The sequence below is a fragment of the Muntiacus reevesi genome, chromosome 21 (genome assembly GCF_963930625.1).
Source record: "Muntiacus reevesi chromosome 21, mMunRee1.1, whole genome shotgun sequence".
In the NCBI taxonomy this organism is placed as follows: domain Eukaryota; kingdom Metazoa; phylum Chordata; class Mammalia; order Artiodactyla; family Cervidae; genus Muntiacus; species Muntiacus reevesi.
The window spans coordinates 13,344,851-13,364,928 of record NC_089269.1 but is presented as its reverse complement, the minus strand read 5'-3'; the positions used below and the strand labels follow the sequence as shown (position 1 = coordinate 13,364,928).

The following is a 20,078-nucleotide window of genomic DNA, read 5'->3' as shown; positions in this document are numbered from 1 at the left end:
GCCCATCAGCAGACGAATGGATAAGGAAGCTGTGGTACATATATACCATGGAATATTACCCAACCATTAAAAAGAATTCATTTGAATCAGTTCTAATGAGATGGATGAAACTGGAGCCCATTATACAGAGTGAGGTAAGCCAGAAAGATAAAGACCAATACAGTATACTAACGCATATATATGGAATTTAGAAAGATGGTAATAATAACCCTATATGCAAAACAGAAAAAGAGACACAGATGTACAGAACAGACTTTTGGACTCTGTGGGAGAAGGCAAGGGTGGGATGTTTCAAGAGAACAGCATCGAACCATATGTATTATATAGGTTGAAACAGATCACCAGCCCAGGTTGGATGCATGAGACAAGTGTTCGGGCCTGGTGCACTGGGAAGACCCAGAGGGAGCAGGTAGAGAGGGAGGTGGGAGGGGGGGTCGGGATGGGGAATACATGTAAATCCATGGCTGATTCATGTCAGTGTATGACCAAAACAACTACAATATTGTAAAGTAATTAGCCTCCAACTAATAAAAATAAATGAAAAAAAAAAAAAAGAAAAAAAAAAAAGCATTGACAAAATGGAAACTATGTCAGAACACAAAGAAGCAGACTGAATGAGGGGCTTCCCTGGTGGTCCAGTGGCTAAGACTCTGAGCTCCCAATGCAGGGGGCCTAGGTTCAATCCCTGATCAGGTAACTAGGTCCCACATGCCACAACTAAGGGTTCACATGCTGCAACTGAAAGATCCCACAGGCTGCAACTAAGACTCAAATAAGTAACTAATTAAATATTAAAAAAGAAATAGACTGAGTGATGCAACAAACATGTAAAATAAAATATGCAGAACAGAAGATGGTGATATCAGCAAGAGAAACGAATTAGTGAGTGTGCAACATAAAATTTGGTGGTGAACTATTACCAGCTGGGAGGTAGAAAACTGGTAGTTAGGGCAACTGTATTTGCCTTGCCAAAGAAGTCTGAACAAATTTGTTCTATTTACTTCTATTTGGGGTTTGTCAAAGGGTATTTATTACCTTTTGGAGTAACAAGGGATACTCCTTTTGTTAAGGCAAAAGAATAAAAAGATGGTTGAGATATGCGTTCAAAGTTTCAACAGGAAAACCCAAACATGTATGACTGGTCTAAGTTAAACGGCTTTGGGGTAGTGCACAATTTTCTGGGATTACCAGAAATGGAAACATAATATATAGTGATATGAGTTAGAGACAGACAGGGCAACATTAAAGGACTAAAAGATAATACTTTGAAGATAATGTGATGTGGTGTTAGCAAGTTCAGTTCAGTTCAGTCACTCAGTCATGTCTGACTCTTTGTGACCCCATGAGTCACAGCACGCCAGGCTTCCCTGTCCATCACCAACTCCCGGAGTCCACCCAAACACATGTCCATTGAGTCGGTGATGCCATCCAACCATCTCATCCTCTGTCATCCCCTTCTCCTCCTGCCCTCAATCTTTCTCAGCATCAGGGTCTTTTCAAATGAGTCAACTATTTGCATCAGATGGTCCAAGTATTGGAGTTTCAGCTGCAGCATCAGTCAGTAAGTAGTAAAATTATATTAAATTGCAAATTGGAATAGAAGAAAGTAAGGACAGCCTGTAGAAATGTCACTTCTATCTGAATGTTTTACTGGATTCGATATGTTGTGAGAATGGAGGGCTTTGCCATTGCTTGCTAGTATCTATCAGGTATTAGTCTAGTCAGCCTCCACTCATTTCTACTTTGACATACAAATGAGAAGATTTAGAATTGTGTGAACTGATTCTACTGATCACCTTCTCTGTGCTAGGCATGGTGAAAACAGTTTAAGAAGTAGAGTGAACTAAAGGTGGCTGGTATACTAACATAGATTTGGTCAAGGAATTACATTTTTATTCTAATTTCAGAAGAAAGTTCAAACACTTTCATTTGATGAAGGCTCCAATACATGTTTGAATAGTTAATCACTCCTGTGTAGCCATACATCTTCATTAGAATAAGAGATTTGATCCCTATAAAGAGGACACAGGTTTATTATTGATACATTGAAAATACTATGCTACTTTATCTTTTAGAGAAGGAAGACACCTAGGAATTAGGAATTGTGGTGGCATATATGACTAATCCAAAATGGTTAACTCATTCAGTTAAAATATAGTGCCTTTTCTGATACATAAAAGTTGGGGAAATAACTTGGACTGGACCCCAGCAGACACTCTACAAATAGTATGGAATGAATTACTATCTTTGTAGACTCTCTAGATAAGAAGAGGGCTATCTGCACATTAATGAGTGTATTTACTGCACTTGAGCATTTTATTAAACCTTATACTGTTACCCAAAAGAAATCTGAATTTTACTGGGGTTAAGAAAAATAATCCTAGAGACTTATAAACTGAACTCAGTCTCTTTGGAACTGTATCATTCCAAACCACAAATGACTTCAAATGTGTCTTCTGTACAGTTGCAGAAAGACTGCAGTCTTTGGCAAACATTAACACTATCACACAATGGCATTCATTGAGGATTTTAGGCTTGTAAATCACTTGGTGTGCAGCAAAGAAGAACCCTTTGAAAGCCAAATGCAGGTCTGTTATTAGGCTCTGATAGAAATAATTTCCCTCAGGGAAAAAGCAGATAATTTTAAACCTTGAGATGACCATTGCATGTAAAGAATGCCAGAGAAATGTTCCAGAAAATGAGATAACACAGCAGAGGTCATTGAATAAATGAAGAGTATATACTGGAGTATTCACTGGTGGTGGCTCTGGAGGAAGTATCTCCTATTTTTGAATTCATGACCAAACTATAACTCTGGCACTGAGACTGAATATAGGACACCCCAAGGAGCTACCATCTCCTAGCTCCTAGTGAGCTAGGAGAATAGTCTGAACCTTTTGATTCTTTCCCTGAAAAAGCAAAGCAAACTACCTGATTCATTAACAGAAGGTCCAGAACTGAGACAAGATGTCTTTTGGAAATCTGTAGCCATTTACCTTGCAGATGAAGGATAAAGTCTTAACTGAAGGAGGCAAGAGTAAATATTCCCAACGTCAGGGAAAGGATAGTATATAGGATCCTCATCAGTCTTATTGGGTGGCTTGAAATGAGTTTTGACAGTAATAATTATGTGTTGCACTTTGGGCTTCATTTACCCTGTGGCTGAGGTCATAGAGCAGTAAATCAATGGTCATATATCCCCTTGGACAGCAAGGAGATCAAAACAGTCAATCTTAAGGGAAATCAACCCTGAATACTTGTTGGAAGGACTGATGCTGAAGCTGAAGTTCCAGTATTCTGGTCATCTGATGAGAATAGCCGACTCATTGGAAAAGCCCCTGATGTTGGGAAAGACTGAGGACAAAGGAGAAGAGGGCATCAGAGGATGAGATGGCTGGATGGCATCATTGACGCAATGGAAATGAACTTGGGCGAACTTCAGGAGATGGGAGGGACAGGGAGACCTAGTGTGCTGTAGTCCACTGGGTTGCAAACAGTTGGACACGAACAGGTGACTGAACAACAGCAACAATGTATATCAAAACTCTGATCAGAAGCTGAAGCTAATGTTAACAACTTTGGCTAAGAAGCTTAACACCATGTGGACTTACATTACTCATCACCCAGAAAGCCGCAGTTTAATTAAGAACTGGAACAGACTATTTAAACACCTGATATTAAAAATAAACAGTAATAACGGTATAGAGGATTAGCTGGCTTGACTATATAAGTATTTCCATCTGAATAAGAAGCTTAGTAAAGTGGGGATACCTCTGCCACAATTTTCAGATACAGAGATGGTAGTGAGGGAGTGGAGATTTCTGTACTTAAAAAAAAGTAACTTGAGGCCTGTCTTCTTTTTAATTGAGATATAACTCCATGGGATCTCAAAGAGTCGGTCACTACTGAGTGACTAACACCACCACTACACCACCACCACCAACTTACATAGAGGCTTCCCTCCTGGCTAAGCGGTGAAGAATCCACCTGCAATGCAGGAGACGCGGGAGATGTGGGCTTGAACCCTGGGTTGGGAAGATCCCCTGGAGGAGGGCATGGTAACCCACTTCAGTATTCTTGCCTGGAAAAATGCATGGCCAGAGGAGCCTGGTGGGCTACAGTCCATAGTGTTGCAGAGTGAGACACAAGTGAAGTAACTTAGCATGCATACACAATTGACTTATAGGGCTTCCCTGGTGGCTCAGATGGTAAAGAATCCGCCTGCAATGCAGGAGACCCAGGTTCGATCCCTGGGTTGGGTAGATCCCCAGATAAGGAAATGTCTACCCATCCCAGTATTCCTGCCTGGAGAATTCCATGGATATGGGTGCCTGGTGGGCTACAGTTCACGGGGTCGCAAAGAGCTGCACATGGTTGAACATCTAAGCACACACACACACTTCACTTCTGAGCCATAGTCAGCTCCAGGTCTTGTTTTTGCTGACTGTATAGAGTTTCTCTATCTTCAGCTGCAAAGAATATAATCAGTCTGATTTCTGTATTGACCATCTGGTGATGTCCATGTGTAGAGTTGTGTCTTGGGTTGTTTGGAAAAGGGTGTTTACTATGACCAATGTGCTCTCATTGCCCTGCTTCATTCTCTACTCTAAGGCTAAGCTTGCCTGTTATGCCAGGGGTCTCTTTACTTCCTACTTTTGCATTCCAGTCCCCTATGATGAAAAGCATATCTTTTAAAATTTTTTGGGGGGGTGTTATTTCTAGAAGTTCTTGTAGATCTTCATAGCACAGTTCAACTTCAGCTTCTTCAGCATGTGGCTGGGGAAAAGACTTGGATTACTGTGATGTTGAATGGTTTGTTGTGGAAACAACCTAGATCATTCTGTTGTTTTTTAGATTGTACCCAAGTACTGCATTTCGGACTCCTTTATTGATTACGAGGGCTACTCTATTTCTTCAAAGGGATTCTTGCCCACAGTAGTAGATATAATGGTCATCTGAATTAAATTCACCCATTCCAGTTCACCTTAGTTCACCGATTCTTAAGCTGTTGACGTTCACTCTTGCCATCTCCTGCTTGACCATACCTAATTTACCTTGATTCATGGACCTAACATTCCAGGTTCCTATGCAATACTGTTCTTTATAGCATTGGATTTTATTTTCATCACCAGAGATATCCATAACTGACTGTCATTTCCACTTTGGCCCAGCTGCTTCATTCTTTCTGGAGCTATTAGTATTTGCCCTCTGCTCTTCCTCATTAGCATACTGGACACTTTCTGACCTGGGGTCTCATCTTCCAGTGTCATATTTTTTTGTCTTTTCATACTGTTCTTGGGTTCTTACAGCAAGAATACTGGCGTGATTTGCCATTCTCTCCTTCAGCGGACCACATTTTGTCAGAACTCTTCACTACGATCTATCCGTCTTGGGTGGCCCTGCATGGCATGACTCATAGCTTCATTAAGTTATGCAAGCCCTTTTGTCACAACAAGGCTGTGATCCATGAAGGGAATATACATTTTTTTCACAGCAAAGGAAACCATAAACAAAATTAAAAGACAACACATAGACTTGGAGAAAATTGCATATTATGCAACCAACAAGGGCTTAACTTTCAAAATATACAAACAGTTCATACAACTCAATAACAAAAAAAACCAAATAACCCAATTGAAAAATGGAGGGAAGATCTAAATAGACATTTCTTTAAAGAAGGCAAACAGATGGCCAATGAACACATGAAAAGATGCCCATTAGGCTAATTATTAGAGAAATGCAAATCAAAAATACAATGAGGTACTACCTCACACTAGTCAGAATGGACATCATTAAAAAGCCCACAAATAATAAATGTTAGAGAGGGTATGGAGAAAAGGGGACCAAAAGGGAGCCCTCTTACATTGTTGGTAAGAATGTAAATTGGCACAGCTGCTATGGAAAACAGTATGGAGGTTCCTCAAAAAACTAAAACTAGAGTCAGTTATCATGTGAGTCAGCAATCCCCCTCCTTGGCACATGTCCAGACAAAACTATAATTCAAAAAGATACATGCGCCCTATGTTCACGTTGTTCAGTTGCTCAGTCATGCACGCCAGGCTTCCCTGTCCTTCACCTATCTTCACAGCAGCACTGTTGACAATAGTCAAGGCATGAAAACAACCTTAATGTCCATCAACAGATGAATGGGAAAAAAAGATGTGGTATATGTGCACAGTGGGATATGACTCAGCCATTAAAAAACAATAAAATAGTGCCATCTGTAGCAACATGGATGGACTTAGAGATGATCGTACTAAGCAAAGTAAACCAGAAAGAGAAGACAAAGAGTAGAAGACATACCTTAAATGTGGAATCTAAATGTAATACAAATGAACATACCTGTGAAATAGATTAACAGACATTAAGAACAGACTTGTGATTGCCGGGGGCTGGGGGGGGGAGGGGGTTGGTGGTGGGAAGGATCGGGAGTTTGGGATTAGCATATGCAAACTTGTATATATAGGACGAGTAAACAACAAGGTCCTATTATATAGTACAGAGAATTACAGTCAGTATCCTGTGATAAACCATAATGGAAAGGAATATGAAAAAATATATATACTATGTATAACTGAACCACTTGGCTGTATAGACAAAATTAACAAAACAGTGTAAATCAACTATACTTCAATAAAATAAAATGGTTATAAAAATGATAGTCAATAAATAAAATGGTTATAAAATAGATAACCAACAAAGATTTACTGTATAATAGTGCTAAGTCACTTCGATCATGTCTGACTCTTTGTGACCCCATGGAGAGTAGCCTGCCAGGCTCCTCTGTCCATGGGATTCCCCAGGCAGATACCAGAGTGGGTTGTCATTTCCTCCTCCAGAAGATCTTCCCGACCCAGGACTTGAACCCGTATCTCTTATGTCTCCTGCATTGGCAGGCGGGTTCTTTAACCCTACCACCACCTAGGAAGCCTTTACTGTATAAAACTGTTGTCGTTATTGTTCAGTTGCCCACTTGTGTCCCACTCTTTGTGACCCCATAGACTGCAGCACACCAGGCCTCCCTGTCCTTTATCATCTCCCAGATTTTGCCCAAGTTCATGTTCATTGCATTGATGATACCGTCCAGTCATCTCATCCTCTTATGCCCTCTTCTCCTTCTGCCCTCAATATTTCCCAGCATCAGGGACTTTTCCAATGAGTCATCTGTGTACATCAGATGACCAGAATATTGGAACTTCAGCTTCAGCATCAGTCCTTCCAGTGAATATTCAGAGTTGATCTCCTTTAATATTGACTGGCTTGATCTCCTTGCTTTCCAAGCGACTTTCAGGAGTCTTCTCCAGCACCACAGTTTGAAGGCATCAATTCTTTGGCATTCTGCCTTCTTTATGGTCCAACTCTCGCAATTGTATGTGACCACTGGGAAGACCACAGCCTTGACCATATGGACCCTTGTCGGCAGAGTAATGTCTCTGTTTGTCAACACACTGTCTAGGTTTGTCATTGATTTCCTGCCAAGAAACAGTTGTCTTATTTCATGGCTGCAGTCACAGTCTGCTGTGATTTTGGAGCCCAAGAAGAGGAAATCTGTCACTGCTTCCACCTTTCCCCTTCTATTTGCCATGCAGTAATGGGGCCGGATGCCATGATCTTAGTTTTTTTTAATCATCTTAAGCCGGCTTTTTCACTCTCCTCCTTCACCCTCATCAAGAGGCTCCTTAGTTCCAGGGAACTATATTCAATATTTTGTAATAAAGTATAAAGGACAAATATCACTGATTCACTGGATATGAGTTTGAGCAAACTCTGGGAGATGATGGAGGACAAAGGAGTCTGGTGTGCTACAGTCCACTGGGTTGAAGAGCTGGACAGAACTTAGCGACTGAACAATAACAAGACAATGGAAAAGGATAATAATAAAAAAGACTATTTCACTGAGTCACTTCGCTGTACACATAAAACTAACACAATATTGTAAATCTCTATGTGGGTGCTCAGTTGCTCAGTTGTGTCTGACTCTCTGTGGCCCCGTGGGTTGTAGCTGACCAGGTTCCTCTGTTCATGGCATTTTCCAGAAAAGAGTACTGGAGCAGGTTGCCATTTCCTCTTCCAGGGCATCTTCCTGACCCAAGGATTAAACTTGCATCTCCTGCATTTCAGGGGGATTCTTTACCACTGAGCCATCAGGGAAGCCCCAAATACGAATAGTTAAATCTCTTTCTAAGAATATTTTGTCTTCATTGATTCTTTCCTGAGTTTGGTTAACTCTTGTCTTGTACCTTAATTTCAGTCCATATTTGTTCTTTTTGTCTTAGAATTTAAAAAATTTTAATATATATGTGCTTGTTTAAACATTTGAGTTGGTGTCCTATGATACTGTTACAATGATATCCTGTTCTCTGATTGTTTTTATGGGGAAAATGTAGAAATGCGTTGGTTTTCATTTTGTTTTATTCGTATCATAGCTTACTATGGATGTTTGCAATTGCTTTCTGGTCATTTGAAATTTAAAATTTTCCAGGACCCTCAATTACAGTTATAGACAGACAAGAAGGAGGTATATATATATATATATATATGTATATTGGTTCATTTTGTCCTTGTTAGTCTATAGTGCAATGAAAGTTTCAAATTTCTAGAACTTTCATTGGAGGAGCATTTGAAGTATATTCTGATTTTGTGATTCTGTTTCTTTTTTTTACTATTTACTTACTTATTTTTATCTATTAAGCTGTGCTGGGTCTTAACAGGTGGGATCTTTTAGTTGTAGCACATGGGATCTCTTAACAGTTCCCTGAACAGGGATCAAACCCGGGCCCCCTGCCTTGGGAGCACAGAGTCTTAGCCACTGGTCCACTGGGGAAGTCCCTCTTTTGTTTCTGTAAGGCCCTAACTTCCTTCTCTTTAATGTCTTTCCTTTCTTTTTACAACAAGCTTCTAGGAGCTCCTTTTTTCCCATGTCCCTCCTTCCCTAGAGGTGATGCTTTCACTGAGACTGCTTATTTCACTCTGCATACTTCCCGGTCCCTTTCAGCACTTCATAGCCTCTGCTATGTTTCAGGATTCTCTAGATAAGTAGGATACTATGGAAGTGAGTCAGATCTGCTTTAAGATATCAGGATAGAAATCACTATATTCTTCTGAAAGATAAAGATGGTTAGGACATTTTGACCTTTGCAGATCTCCATAGTTTAATATATATTCTTTACACCAATTTAAGGACTTCTTTGTATCCTTGATTATCTGAACAGAAATTATGTTAAGCTCTGGGTTTATTATTTCTCATATCTGTGTCAACTATGATCTTCCATTCACAAAGGCCATGACCAGGATTTACTTTACCCTTTATAGAATGTTTCTCTTATCAATTGAAGCTCGATTAAGGAGATGTTGAAATTATGTTGCTATGTGAGAAAGTTTTTAACACTTGTCAACTATTTCTGAATCTAGCTTAAAAATCCACAGTAATAAAGTTTATGCAATGTCACGTTAAATACCCCAGGCACTGTTAATCAAGCACCATAGAACTAAATCAATATGGTGATTATCCTCTTATTGAAGTGGATAATAGTAGATAGAACTTGGTGTCAGTGTGACAAAGTCCAAGCTAAGGACAAAGAAGTCAAGCGTGCTAATCTCTATTACCATAAATGTTGAAATTTCAAACAGTATAATACTTGGATTCTACAGCAAGGTTGATCCATGTCACCTATAAATTTTTAAAATATTTATTCACATTGAACAAACATAGGGGTAGCACTTGCTTGCCAGCATTTTTGTGCTGGTTACTGCTTGGGCAATCACAGAGAGAATAAAAAGCCACCACATCTATTTAGGATAACCTGAAGAGGGTGTTAAACAAAGGCAAGAAGGACAGATGGAATACTGAAAATTTGCAACTGTAAATACTTCTTTAGGACAAATTAACTACTACCAGATTACAGTTACCTGTTTAGTTGTATGTGACTTTAGTTTTGTTAATGCATTCTTGAAGTATTGAAGACTGTAAATTATCATGTTTCCAATAAGGGGAATTGAAATAAACTGGGGATAAAGAAGATAAAAACTTTCTGTCTCCTAGTTTAGTGGGTTATACAGGTGGAGCTTTAAGCTTGTTTTTAAATGACTCTGAGAATTCTGGAGCAAGCCTTTTGGGATAGTTAGAAGACCCCCTGGAGGAGGGAATGGCAACCCACTCCAGTATTACTGCCTGGAGAATCTCCATGGATAGAGGAGACTGGCGGGCTACAGTCCATGGGGTCGCAAATAGTGGGATGTGACTGAGCAACTAAGCACCACACCGCACATCTCTCCTCTTAAGAGGCAGTTTTAGCTCAATATCCAAGGTGAGTAATTAAGTGAGAAGGGACTGGTCTCTTCACACTTAACTGAGGAGATGTGGCACAAGGGGGTTTTCCTTTCAGCGTAAACTCATTTAGGGCTTTTAGAAAGCAAGGATCGAGCCAACTACGATGACTGAAATATGCCCTATATCAAGTCCTGTGTTACGCTCGACTTGGTTGTGATCATCTTTGCTCTTCTGGGGGAAAACAAACCAAAACAAAACAAAAGCCTAACAAGGTGTCATGAGAATGGTAATTACTTGAGATAATGAGAAACTGCCCAAGGGATATTAGCAAAAGTTTGGTTCATAGACAGGAAATTACATGACAATTTCACTAAGTGACTTTTCAATTCTCATGTGAGGAGGAATGCATTATGAGTAGACATTTCCATCAGTCCCTAAAACATCTCCTCTAAAGGAGTGCTAGGTTAATAATGAGAGACTTAAAGATTCAAATTATATAGGGTACTAATTAATTAATCCCTTATTAAATCTGATTCAAATCAGGGCCTTGTCAGCTATGGATTCTCATTGCTTCTTCCTTTCCAAGCTCCATCAATGCCAGGATGCCTGACTCTTTAAACTTCACTAATAGTATGAATTGGTGGCAATAGCTGGCTTATTCCCAAAATATATTTGGAAACAAGCTGTTCTCAACTTTTAATATGCACATGCTATTGAACACTTATTATTGACTTCAGAAACTTTCTTGGTCCTTTGAATCACCAATATTATTTCCTCTAAAGTTTCAAAAATGAAACTTTTCATAGAGCCACAATATACTCCAAATAACCAAAGCAATCTTGAGAAAAAAGAACAAAGGAAGAGTAACTCTTCCTGACATCAGACTATATTTCAAAGCCACAATAATCAGAACAACATGGTACTGGTACAAAAACAGAAACATAGATCAATGGGAAAGAATAGAGAGCCCATAAATAAATTCATGCACTTATCATAAATTAATCTGACAAAAAGGGCAAGAAGATACAATGGACAAAAGAAAGTCTCTTCATTAAGAAGTGCTGGGCTCCGTTTGTGTGAAATATTTTTTTCCAGCCCTTCACTTTTAGTCTGTATGTGTCCCTTGTTTTGAGGTGGGTCTCTTGTAGACAGCATATATAAGGGTCTTGTTTTTGTATCCATTCAGCCAGTCTTTGTCTTTTGGTTGGGGCATTCAACCCATTTACATTTAAGGTAATTACTGATAGGAATGGTCCCGTTGCCATTTACTTTGTTGTTTTGGGTTCATGTTTATACAACCTTTCTGTGTTTCCTGTCTAGAGAAGGTACCATTACACGCCAGTCAGGATGGCTGCTATCCAAAAGTCTACAAGCAATAAATGCTGGAGAGGGTGTGGAGAAAAGGGAACACTCTTACACTGTTGGTGGGAATGCAAACTAGTACAGCTGCTGTGGAGAACAGTGTGGAGATTTCTTAAAAAACTGGAAATAGAACTGCCATATGACCCAGTAATCCCACTGCTGGGCATACACACTGAGGAAACCAGATCTGAGAGAGACACGTGCACCCCAATGTTCATCGCAGCACTGTTTATAATAGCCAGGACATGGAAGCAACCTAGATGCCCATCAGCAGACGAATGGATAAGGAAGCTGTGGTACATATACACCATGGAATATTACTCAGCCGTTAAAAAGAATTCATTTGAATCAGTTCTAATGAGATGGGTGGAACTGGAGCCCATTATACAGAGTGAAGTAAGCCAGAAAGATAAAGAACATTACAGCATACTAACACATATATATGGAATTTAGAAAGATGGTAATGATGACTCTATATGCAAAACAAAAAGAGACACAGATGTACAGAACAGACTTTTGGACTCTGTGGGAGAAGGCAAGGGTGGGATGTTTCGAGAGAACAGCATCAAAACATGTACATTATCTAGGGTGAAACAGATTACCAGCCCAGGTGGGATGCATGAGACAAGCGCTCGGGCCTGGTGCACTGGGAAGACCCAGAGGGACCCAGAGGGATCGGGATGGGGAATACATGTAACTCCATGGCTGATTCATGTCAATGTATGACAAAAACCACTACAATATTGTAAAGTAACTAGCCTCCAACTAATAAAAATAAATGAAAAAAAAAAAAAAAAGAAGAAGTGCTGGGAAAACTACATGTAAAAGAAAAGTTAGAACATTTTCTAATACCATATATAGAAATAAACTAAAAATTAATTAAAAGCCTAAACGTAAGACCAGAAACCATAAAACCATTCTCAGAAGAATACACAGGCAGAACACTCTCTGACATAAATGGGCAGTAGTATTCTGTGTGTGTGTGTGTGTGTGTGCCCAATGCCATCATTTTATTTTATTTTATTTTATTTATTTTTAAAAATTAATTTATTTATTCATTTTACTTTACAACATTGTATGGGTTTTGCCATACATTGACATGAATCAGCCATGGGTGTACATGTGTTCCCCATCCTGAACCCCCCTTCCACCTCCCTCCCCATCCCATCCCTCTGGGTCATCCCAGTGCACCAGCCCCAAGCCCCCTGTCTCATGCATCGAACCTGAACTGGCGATTCATTTCACACATGATAATATACATGTTTCAATGCCATTCTCCCACATCATCCCACCCTCGCCCTCTCCCACAGAGTCCACAAGTCTGTTCTGTACATCTGTGTCTCTCTTGCTGTTTCACATATAGGGTTATCATTACCATCTTTCTAAATTCCATATATATGCGTTAGTACACTGTATTGGTGTTTATCTTTCTGACTTACTTCACTCTGTATAATGGGCTCCAGTTTCATCCACCTCATTAGAACTGATTCAAATGAATTCTTTTTAATGGCTGAGTAATATTCCATGGTGTAAATGTACCACAGCTTCCTTATCCATTTATCTGCTGATGGGCATCTAGGTTGCTTCCATGTCCTGGCTATTATAAACAGTGCTGCGATGAACATTGGGGTGCACGTGTCTCTCTCAGATCTGGTTTCCTCAGTGTGTATGCCCAGCAGTGGGATTACTGGGTCATATGGCAGTTCTATTTCCAGTTTTTTAAGGAATCTCCACACTGTTTTCCATAGTGGTTGTACTAGTTTGCATTCCCACCAACAGTGTAAGAGTGTTCCCTTTTCTCCACACCCTCTCCAGCATTTATTGCTTATAGACTTTTGGATAGAAGCCATCCTGACTGACATGTAATGATACCTCATTGAGGTTTTGATTTGCATTTCTCTGATAATGAGTGATGTTAAGCATCTTTTCATGTGTTTGTTAGCCATCTGTATGTCTTCTTTGAAGAAATGTCTGTTTAGTTCTTTGGTCCACTTTTTGATTGGGTCATTTATTTTTCTGGAATTGAGCTGCAGGAGTTGTTTGTATATTTTTGAGATTAATTCTTTGTCTATTGCTTCATTTGCTATTATTTTCTCCCATTCTGAAGGCTGTCTTTTCACCTTGCTTATAGTTTCCTCTGTTGTGCTTTTAATTTTAATTAGGTCCCATTTGTTTATTTTTGCTTTTATTTCCAATATTCTGGGAGGTGGGTCATAGAGGATACTGCTGTGGTTTATGTTGGAGAGTGTTTTGCCTATGCTTTCTGAGGTTTGTTTCTTTACCAATGGGGTAGGTGGTAATGCCATTAATTGAGAATGAGTAGGCTGGATGAGGTCCATGTTTAGTGATAGGATACTAAATTTGGATTTGGACATGTTGAGTTTGTTGGGTCTTTGAGATATTTGATGAAATTATCAGGTCACTGGAATGTGGCAACATCAATAGTAATTAGTATGTCCTAAAAATGACTCAGAAGCAATTAGCTGCCTAATGACACAAAGCATGGTTCTAATTGTTACACTTCGGTATGTCTGGGGTGATTTGCTCATGGATTAGCTCATAATGCCCAGCAGAATGACTTTGCCTTCATCCCACAGGGAATCCATTGATAACTTTCACTGAGTGAATCCCAAGATTCTTTTTGCTTTGTTAGGAATAGATTTGAAAGAGTACAAATAAATATGTTCCTGCAAGTAAGGCTTCCAAGGAAAATCTTTGCACAAGGTATAGAATGAATGCTGCTTCATTCTATACCTTCTACTTTCCTTCCTTAAGAAGAGATGAAGCCATACATGGGATAACGTGTGCTCAGTTGCATCTGACTCTTTGTGAGCCCACAGACTGTAGCCCACCAGACTTCTCTGTCCAAGGAATTTTAACTTGGTATCTGAAATATATTTGTCATGCAAAGTCACTTTAGTCATGTCCTACTTTTTGCAAGCCTATGGACTGTAGTCCACCAGGCTCTTCTGTCCATGGATTCTCCAGGCAAGACTACTAGAGTGGGTAGCCATTTCCTTCTCCAGGGATCAAACCCATATCTCCTGTGTCTCCTGCATTGGCAGGCAGATTCTTCACCAATGGGAAGCCCACATGTGAGAACAGTGGTGGCCTAATCAATTTGGCATTCATAAAGATGACTCTGGCCCTAACACAAAGTATGGTAGAGGGAAATATACCTTTCAAAATTTTATTTGAAAAATCACCATTTTTTTCTTCAAGAAAACCATCATTTTCTCATTCTCCCCAAGTCTTACAGAAACTGAATGAGGACACCAGGATCTGTCTAATTTTAATTATTTGTAGTTTTCAATTTGTCTATCTGATAAATGAACACCCAGGTAAGTGATAAAAATCCTGGCAATCCTATGAGATTTTCTATTTCTCTTCAGGACAAATAATTCCATATCCCTGTAATAAATATTAGATGTTCTACTGTTGAGAAAATAAGCATAAGAATATTTATTTTTAACAGTAAATTTGAAGAAATAGAAGAATAAAACCAATGGGAAAATAATTATAATGACTCAAAGTTTCAGATATTATTTCATAATCTATAGAAAATTTTCTAGTCAAGGTATGGACAACTTGGACATACCTTGGACAACAATTGGACAATTATGCTGCTCAAACTTGTTAAAAGTTATTCATGGAATCATGATAAGATGAGATAAAATCACCAGTTGTATCTTTATTAGGGTCTTTAATTACAAATGTATGAGGATTATCTATCTATCCATTCATCCATCTATCATCTATATCTTAAGGTGAAAGATCCAAAATTCTTAATAACTTTTGACCTAATTATAAAGTTTGGAAATATCAGTTATAGATTGAGAGTTGGCAAGAAGGATAGATAGGGTTAGTCAGGACAAAATGTCCACTTTGGAAATGAAACAATCTGACTCTGTACTCATCGTCCATATGGCCAGTTTTCAGTGGAGATATATCATTCAGTCTTCTTGCTATTTGTTTTGTGTTTCCATGTCTCTTTACAGGTATATGCTTTAAAAGAAATATTCTTAAAACTAATTTTTGTTCATGTAAGTGAAGATGGAAAATAACTAAGATCTATATTAAGAATAAAATAATACAATTTTGGTAAATAGGTAAATTTTTGTATGTATCTTTATCAACAAAAATATGTATATATATTGTGTTATTTATTTTATTTTGAGAAACAGCTGAATTTTCACACTAAATTATAGGTGGACTTTCCCCTTAAAGGTAATCTGAGAATCTCTACGCTCACTTCCAAATATCTTAGGATCTCTTCTTTTGGATTTACTTTTAGGAAAAATTTATATGTCACAGAAGAAAGTATAGTTATTTAAAGATCACCTCAAATATTTCATTTGCATTATTGACAAAAAATAAAACATTTGTCAGTATATCCAAAAAGAAAAGTACTTAGTTATAAAAACAAATGAGAAACTTACTCTACTTTATACCTAACTCTATTCATTTAGAAAATATTTTTGAGTATTACAAAAGAGAGAGAAAGAGAAATCACTCTCAATGGTTGAAGTCAAATATCACTGAAAATATTGAAAAGCGTATCTACATAATCCAAAAAAGTTACTGAACTGAAGATATATTTTTACAAGTGTCCTGATAAAAGGGATACATAAACAAGGAAGATGCATATTTTTAAAAACAAAATAGGACACTTTCGTGGTCTTTTATGATTATGTTCTTCACCTATTCTTTTCACTGCAGTGATAGTCTGAGTAAATATGATGGAGGCAAACAAGACTTTGGTGACGAAGTTTGTTCTCACAGGACTCACAGATCTCCCAGGCCTGCAGGTCCCCCTATTCCTGGTGTTCCTGGTCATCTACCTCACCACCATGGCGGGCAACCTTGGACTGATTTTTCTCATCTGGAAGGACCCCCATCTTCACACCCCCATGTATTCATTCCTGGGCAGTTTAGCCTTTGCAGATGCTTGTTCTTCCTCTTCTGTGACTCCCAAAATGCTAATGAATTTCTTATCTGTGAATCACACGATATCCCTGGTTGAGTGCATCTCCCAATTTTATATTTTTGCTTCCAGTGCAAACACAGAATGTTTCCTCCTGGTGGTGATGGCCTATGACCGCTATGTGGCCATATGCAATCCCTTGCTTTACCCAGTGGTGATGTATAATATCTTCTGCATCCAATTAATAGGTGTTTCGTATATTATTGGGTTTCTTCATCCCATGATGCATGTGGGTTTATTATTTAGATTAACTTTCTGCAAGTCCAATGTAATACATTATTTCTACTGTGAAATTTTACAACTATTTAAGATTTCTTGTACTGACCCTAGAGTTAATATGCTCCTGATCTTTGTATTTTCAGTCTTTATACAGTCTTTCACTTTTATGAGTATCATTATCTCTTACACCCATGTTCTCTTTGCCATCCTAAAAAAGGAGTCTGAAAAGGGCAGGAACAAAGCCTTCTCCACCTGCAGTGCCCACCTGGTCTCTGTTTTCTTGTTCTACGGCACTCTCTTCTTCATGTATGTGCGTCCTGGGTCTCGATCAGCTGAAAATCAGGATAAACTATATTCTTTATTCTACACAATCATAATTCCTCTGCTAAATCCTTTTATTTACAGTCTGAGGAACAAAGAAGTTATAGGTGCCTTAAAGAGAATAATAAATAAATAAACAGACTTTAAGGCAAAATTTGAACTGTTCTTTTCAAACTTTGCAAAATCAAGCGGTCTGCACTTAAGCAAATTGGCCTTGGCTTTATCATTTAAACAGAGGGTAGTGTATAGGGCAGTTTCTAAGTATTGTATGATGAAAGTCAGCTTCAATGGCAAGAGGTGTTCATATCACAGAAAACTGAATTTTAATGAAAAATAGAAATCCTTTCTAAAACTAAGGATTTAGGGTTTGCAGTGTTTCACTCTGTAAATTCCACCTAAATTAGATACAGTAGTATGCAGTTTTACTGTGGCAGACATTTGCATGTTTCTTTGTTTGAGACTGGAGTGAGTGAGTGAAGCTAATTCTCTAAGCTTGAATATCAAAATTCTTGCTGTTTCTCAACTGTTCAGAGACTCAGATGAAATGACTTCTTGTAGGAGATTGTCCCTGAGGAGGAAAATTTCTTTGAATGAAGAAAAGGTTTAAAAAGCACAAAATACAGAGATTGGTGCATTTTACTGGAGAATAATGAAAGTTGGGATAAAATTAAAAATGGACTATTGAATTTGGCTCAATATATGCAGGTACATAGTGCATTTTACTGGGAAATTATAGGCAATAGTGATATTCAAGAATTTGCAGATATTAAAAGATTTCAGAATGCATTTCCTCAGATATTAGTAGTCTACTATATTAATCTTTACATGTTTAATAAAGTATAAATATAAATTCATATAATTTTCAAACTTCTTATACTCTTGCATGTTTACTATTTGATTCATGTAAATGTATGACAAAAACTACTACAATATTGTAAAGTGATTAGCCTCCAATTAATAAAAATAAATGGAAAAAAAAATATGATGCAACTACACGATGCAACATTTCTTAACTTGTGTAAGTGCCACCCTGGAATGAGTCGCATTTCCAAAATGATTATAAAAACCTGCAACATAATATTTATTGTTCTTTCATTGATGGCTCTGTATGGAATGTGGAGTGACTTTCTCTATTGGCTATATTCTAAATTTAAAGGAATTCTAAAGTAGTAAATGTAAAATTTGTTTGCACTTATAATAATATTGCTAGCTACCCATTGCTGTTGCAGAATCCTCAGGTGATGACCTGGCATTGCTGATCAGTAAGGGAGAATTAAGAGGAAGAAATATATAGAAAGCAAATCTGATGTATGGACACAACAGGTATGCAGGTAGGAGGATGCAAGGCTGAGAACTGAAGTGATGCAGCTCTTCTTCCCTGTCTTAGACCATCTTCAATCTTTCCCAGGGCACCTTCACTTTCACTTACTCTTAATAAGTGAACTTAAAATGATTATATGAATGTAGTCAGCCATCTAAACAGGCAGTGACAAGAAAAATGAACACACTGAAGCCAAATGAATTAGAAAGTTCTACAAATCAAATCAGTACTGGGAGAAAATGATCCTTGTCATATAAATGGAAGAACTTAATAGGAGCATCTCTGGTGCTGATAGAGATTGAAGTTCCTAATCCATCCATGCTTCTACCAGGTGTCCTGTCCTCTCTTCAACCAGTTGGGGGAAAGGGTTTAGATTTGTGAAAAAGGACACAATTACAAATATTTCAAAGCACAAGTACTGTGAAGCCATATAATATCCAAACTCACTAGAAAAAAATCTCACATATTGAAGCATTTATTTTTTGAGAGTAATTTTGGAGAGAACTGACCGCTGGATGGAGTCAATGGGGTATTTACATCCTTTAAGTTGGTGATTCTAGAATTGGCAAGTTTAGGCTCCCTCATTCTAAAATATAGCTCATCAAGCCATTTCCTAGGAACACAGGAAATCTTGGTTTCCTAAGTTAAATAACCTGCAGTGGATAACATTGAAAGTATAGCAACCACAAGCAGACTGTGTTCCTGACAAATAGTCCCAGATTTTGGGGTAAAAGAAGATCTACAACTTTCTAGATAGAGAGACTGGATGACTAACAAAGTAAAGATAAGTACAGTAATATTTGATGTCTCATTTTTTGCACTGAAAATAGAGACAATGGAACAACATTTATAAACTACTGAGAGAAAAATAATGGGTTCATGAGTAGTGTTGTGCAAAGGGATTGTGAATGATCGTGCAAACTGTGTGCTCGGCTTAACTCAGGAGCACCAGTCACAAAACAATACTGTGTTGCTGGCTGCCCTGTGTTTGAGACACCATACGCAATGATACAATAGATAATGATGGTGTGGTTGGGAACGATATTTTAAGTAGTTAGATTTTGAAGACTATAAAACAAACAGCATTTCATCACTCTTTTAGGTGAATTTTGGCAAATATCAGAGGAGACTTTATTCCAATTAAGAGCCCATGTTATGTGTTATGTAGTATAAACTGTATGCCATGACTCACTTTGAAACACTGTTTTCTACTTGGCTTCTCTGGTTGCTCAGATGGTAAAGAATCCGCCTGCAATATGGGAGACTTGGGTTTGATCTCTGGCTTGAGAAGATCCCCTGGAGAAGGGAATGGCAGCCTACCCCAGTATTGCCTGGAGAATCCCATGGACAGAGGAGCCTGGTGGGCTACAGTCCACGGGGACACAAAGAGTCAGAATTGACTTGAGTGACTAACATTGAGGTCTATAAGAGCAATTTTTGTCATTTCTTTTCTATTTGTAGACAAACCTCAATTTAAGGTTCTTGAGAATGCAATGCTTGAGGGGTAGCCTGACTCACTATAATAGCTAGTGTTGAGTGACTCATTCAGCATGAGTTATAGATCACACTGTCCATTGATTCATATATATTCCCTGTCACAG

At 38.4% G+C, this 20,078-nt stretch overlaps 1 protein-coding gene across 1 annotated transcript; it reads left to right on the top strand.

Annotated features, from left to right (window-relative positions):
* Window positions 1-16,368: 16,368 nt before the first annotated feature.
* Window positions 16,369-17,292, top strand: LOC136152399 (olfactory receptor 5AC1-like). The gene has a single exon (XM_065913689.1). The coding sequence runs from the start codon at window positions 16,369-16,371 to the stop codon at window positions 17,290-17,292; it is 924 nt and encodes a 307-aa protein (XP_065769761.1).
* Window positions 17,293-20,078: the final 2,786 nt, after the last annotated feature.

Coding starts and splice junctions, on each gene's coding strand:
- LOC136152399 (XM_065913689.1), top strand. CDS start 16,369: ATGATGGAGGCAAACAAGACTTTGGTGACGAAGTTTGTTCTCACAGGA.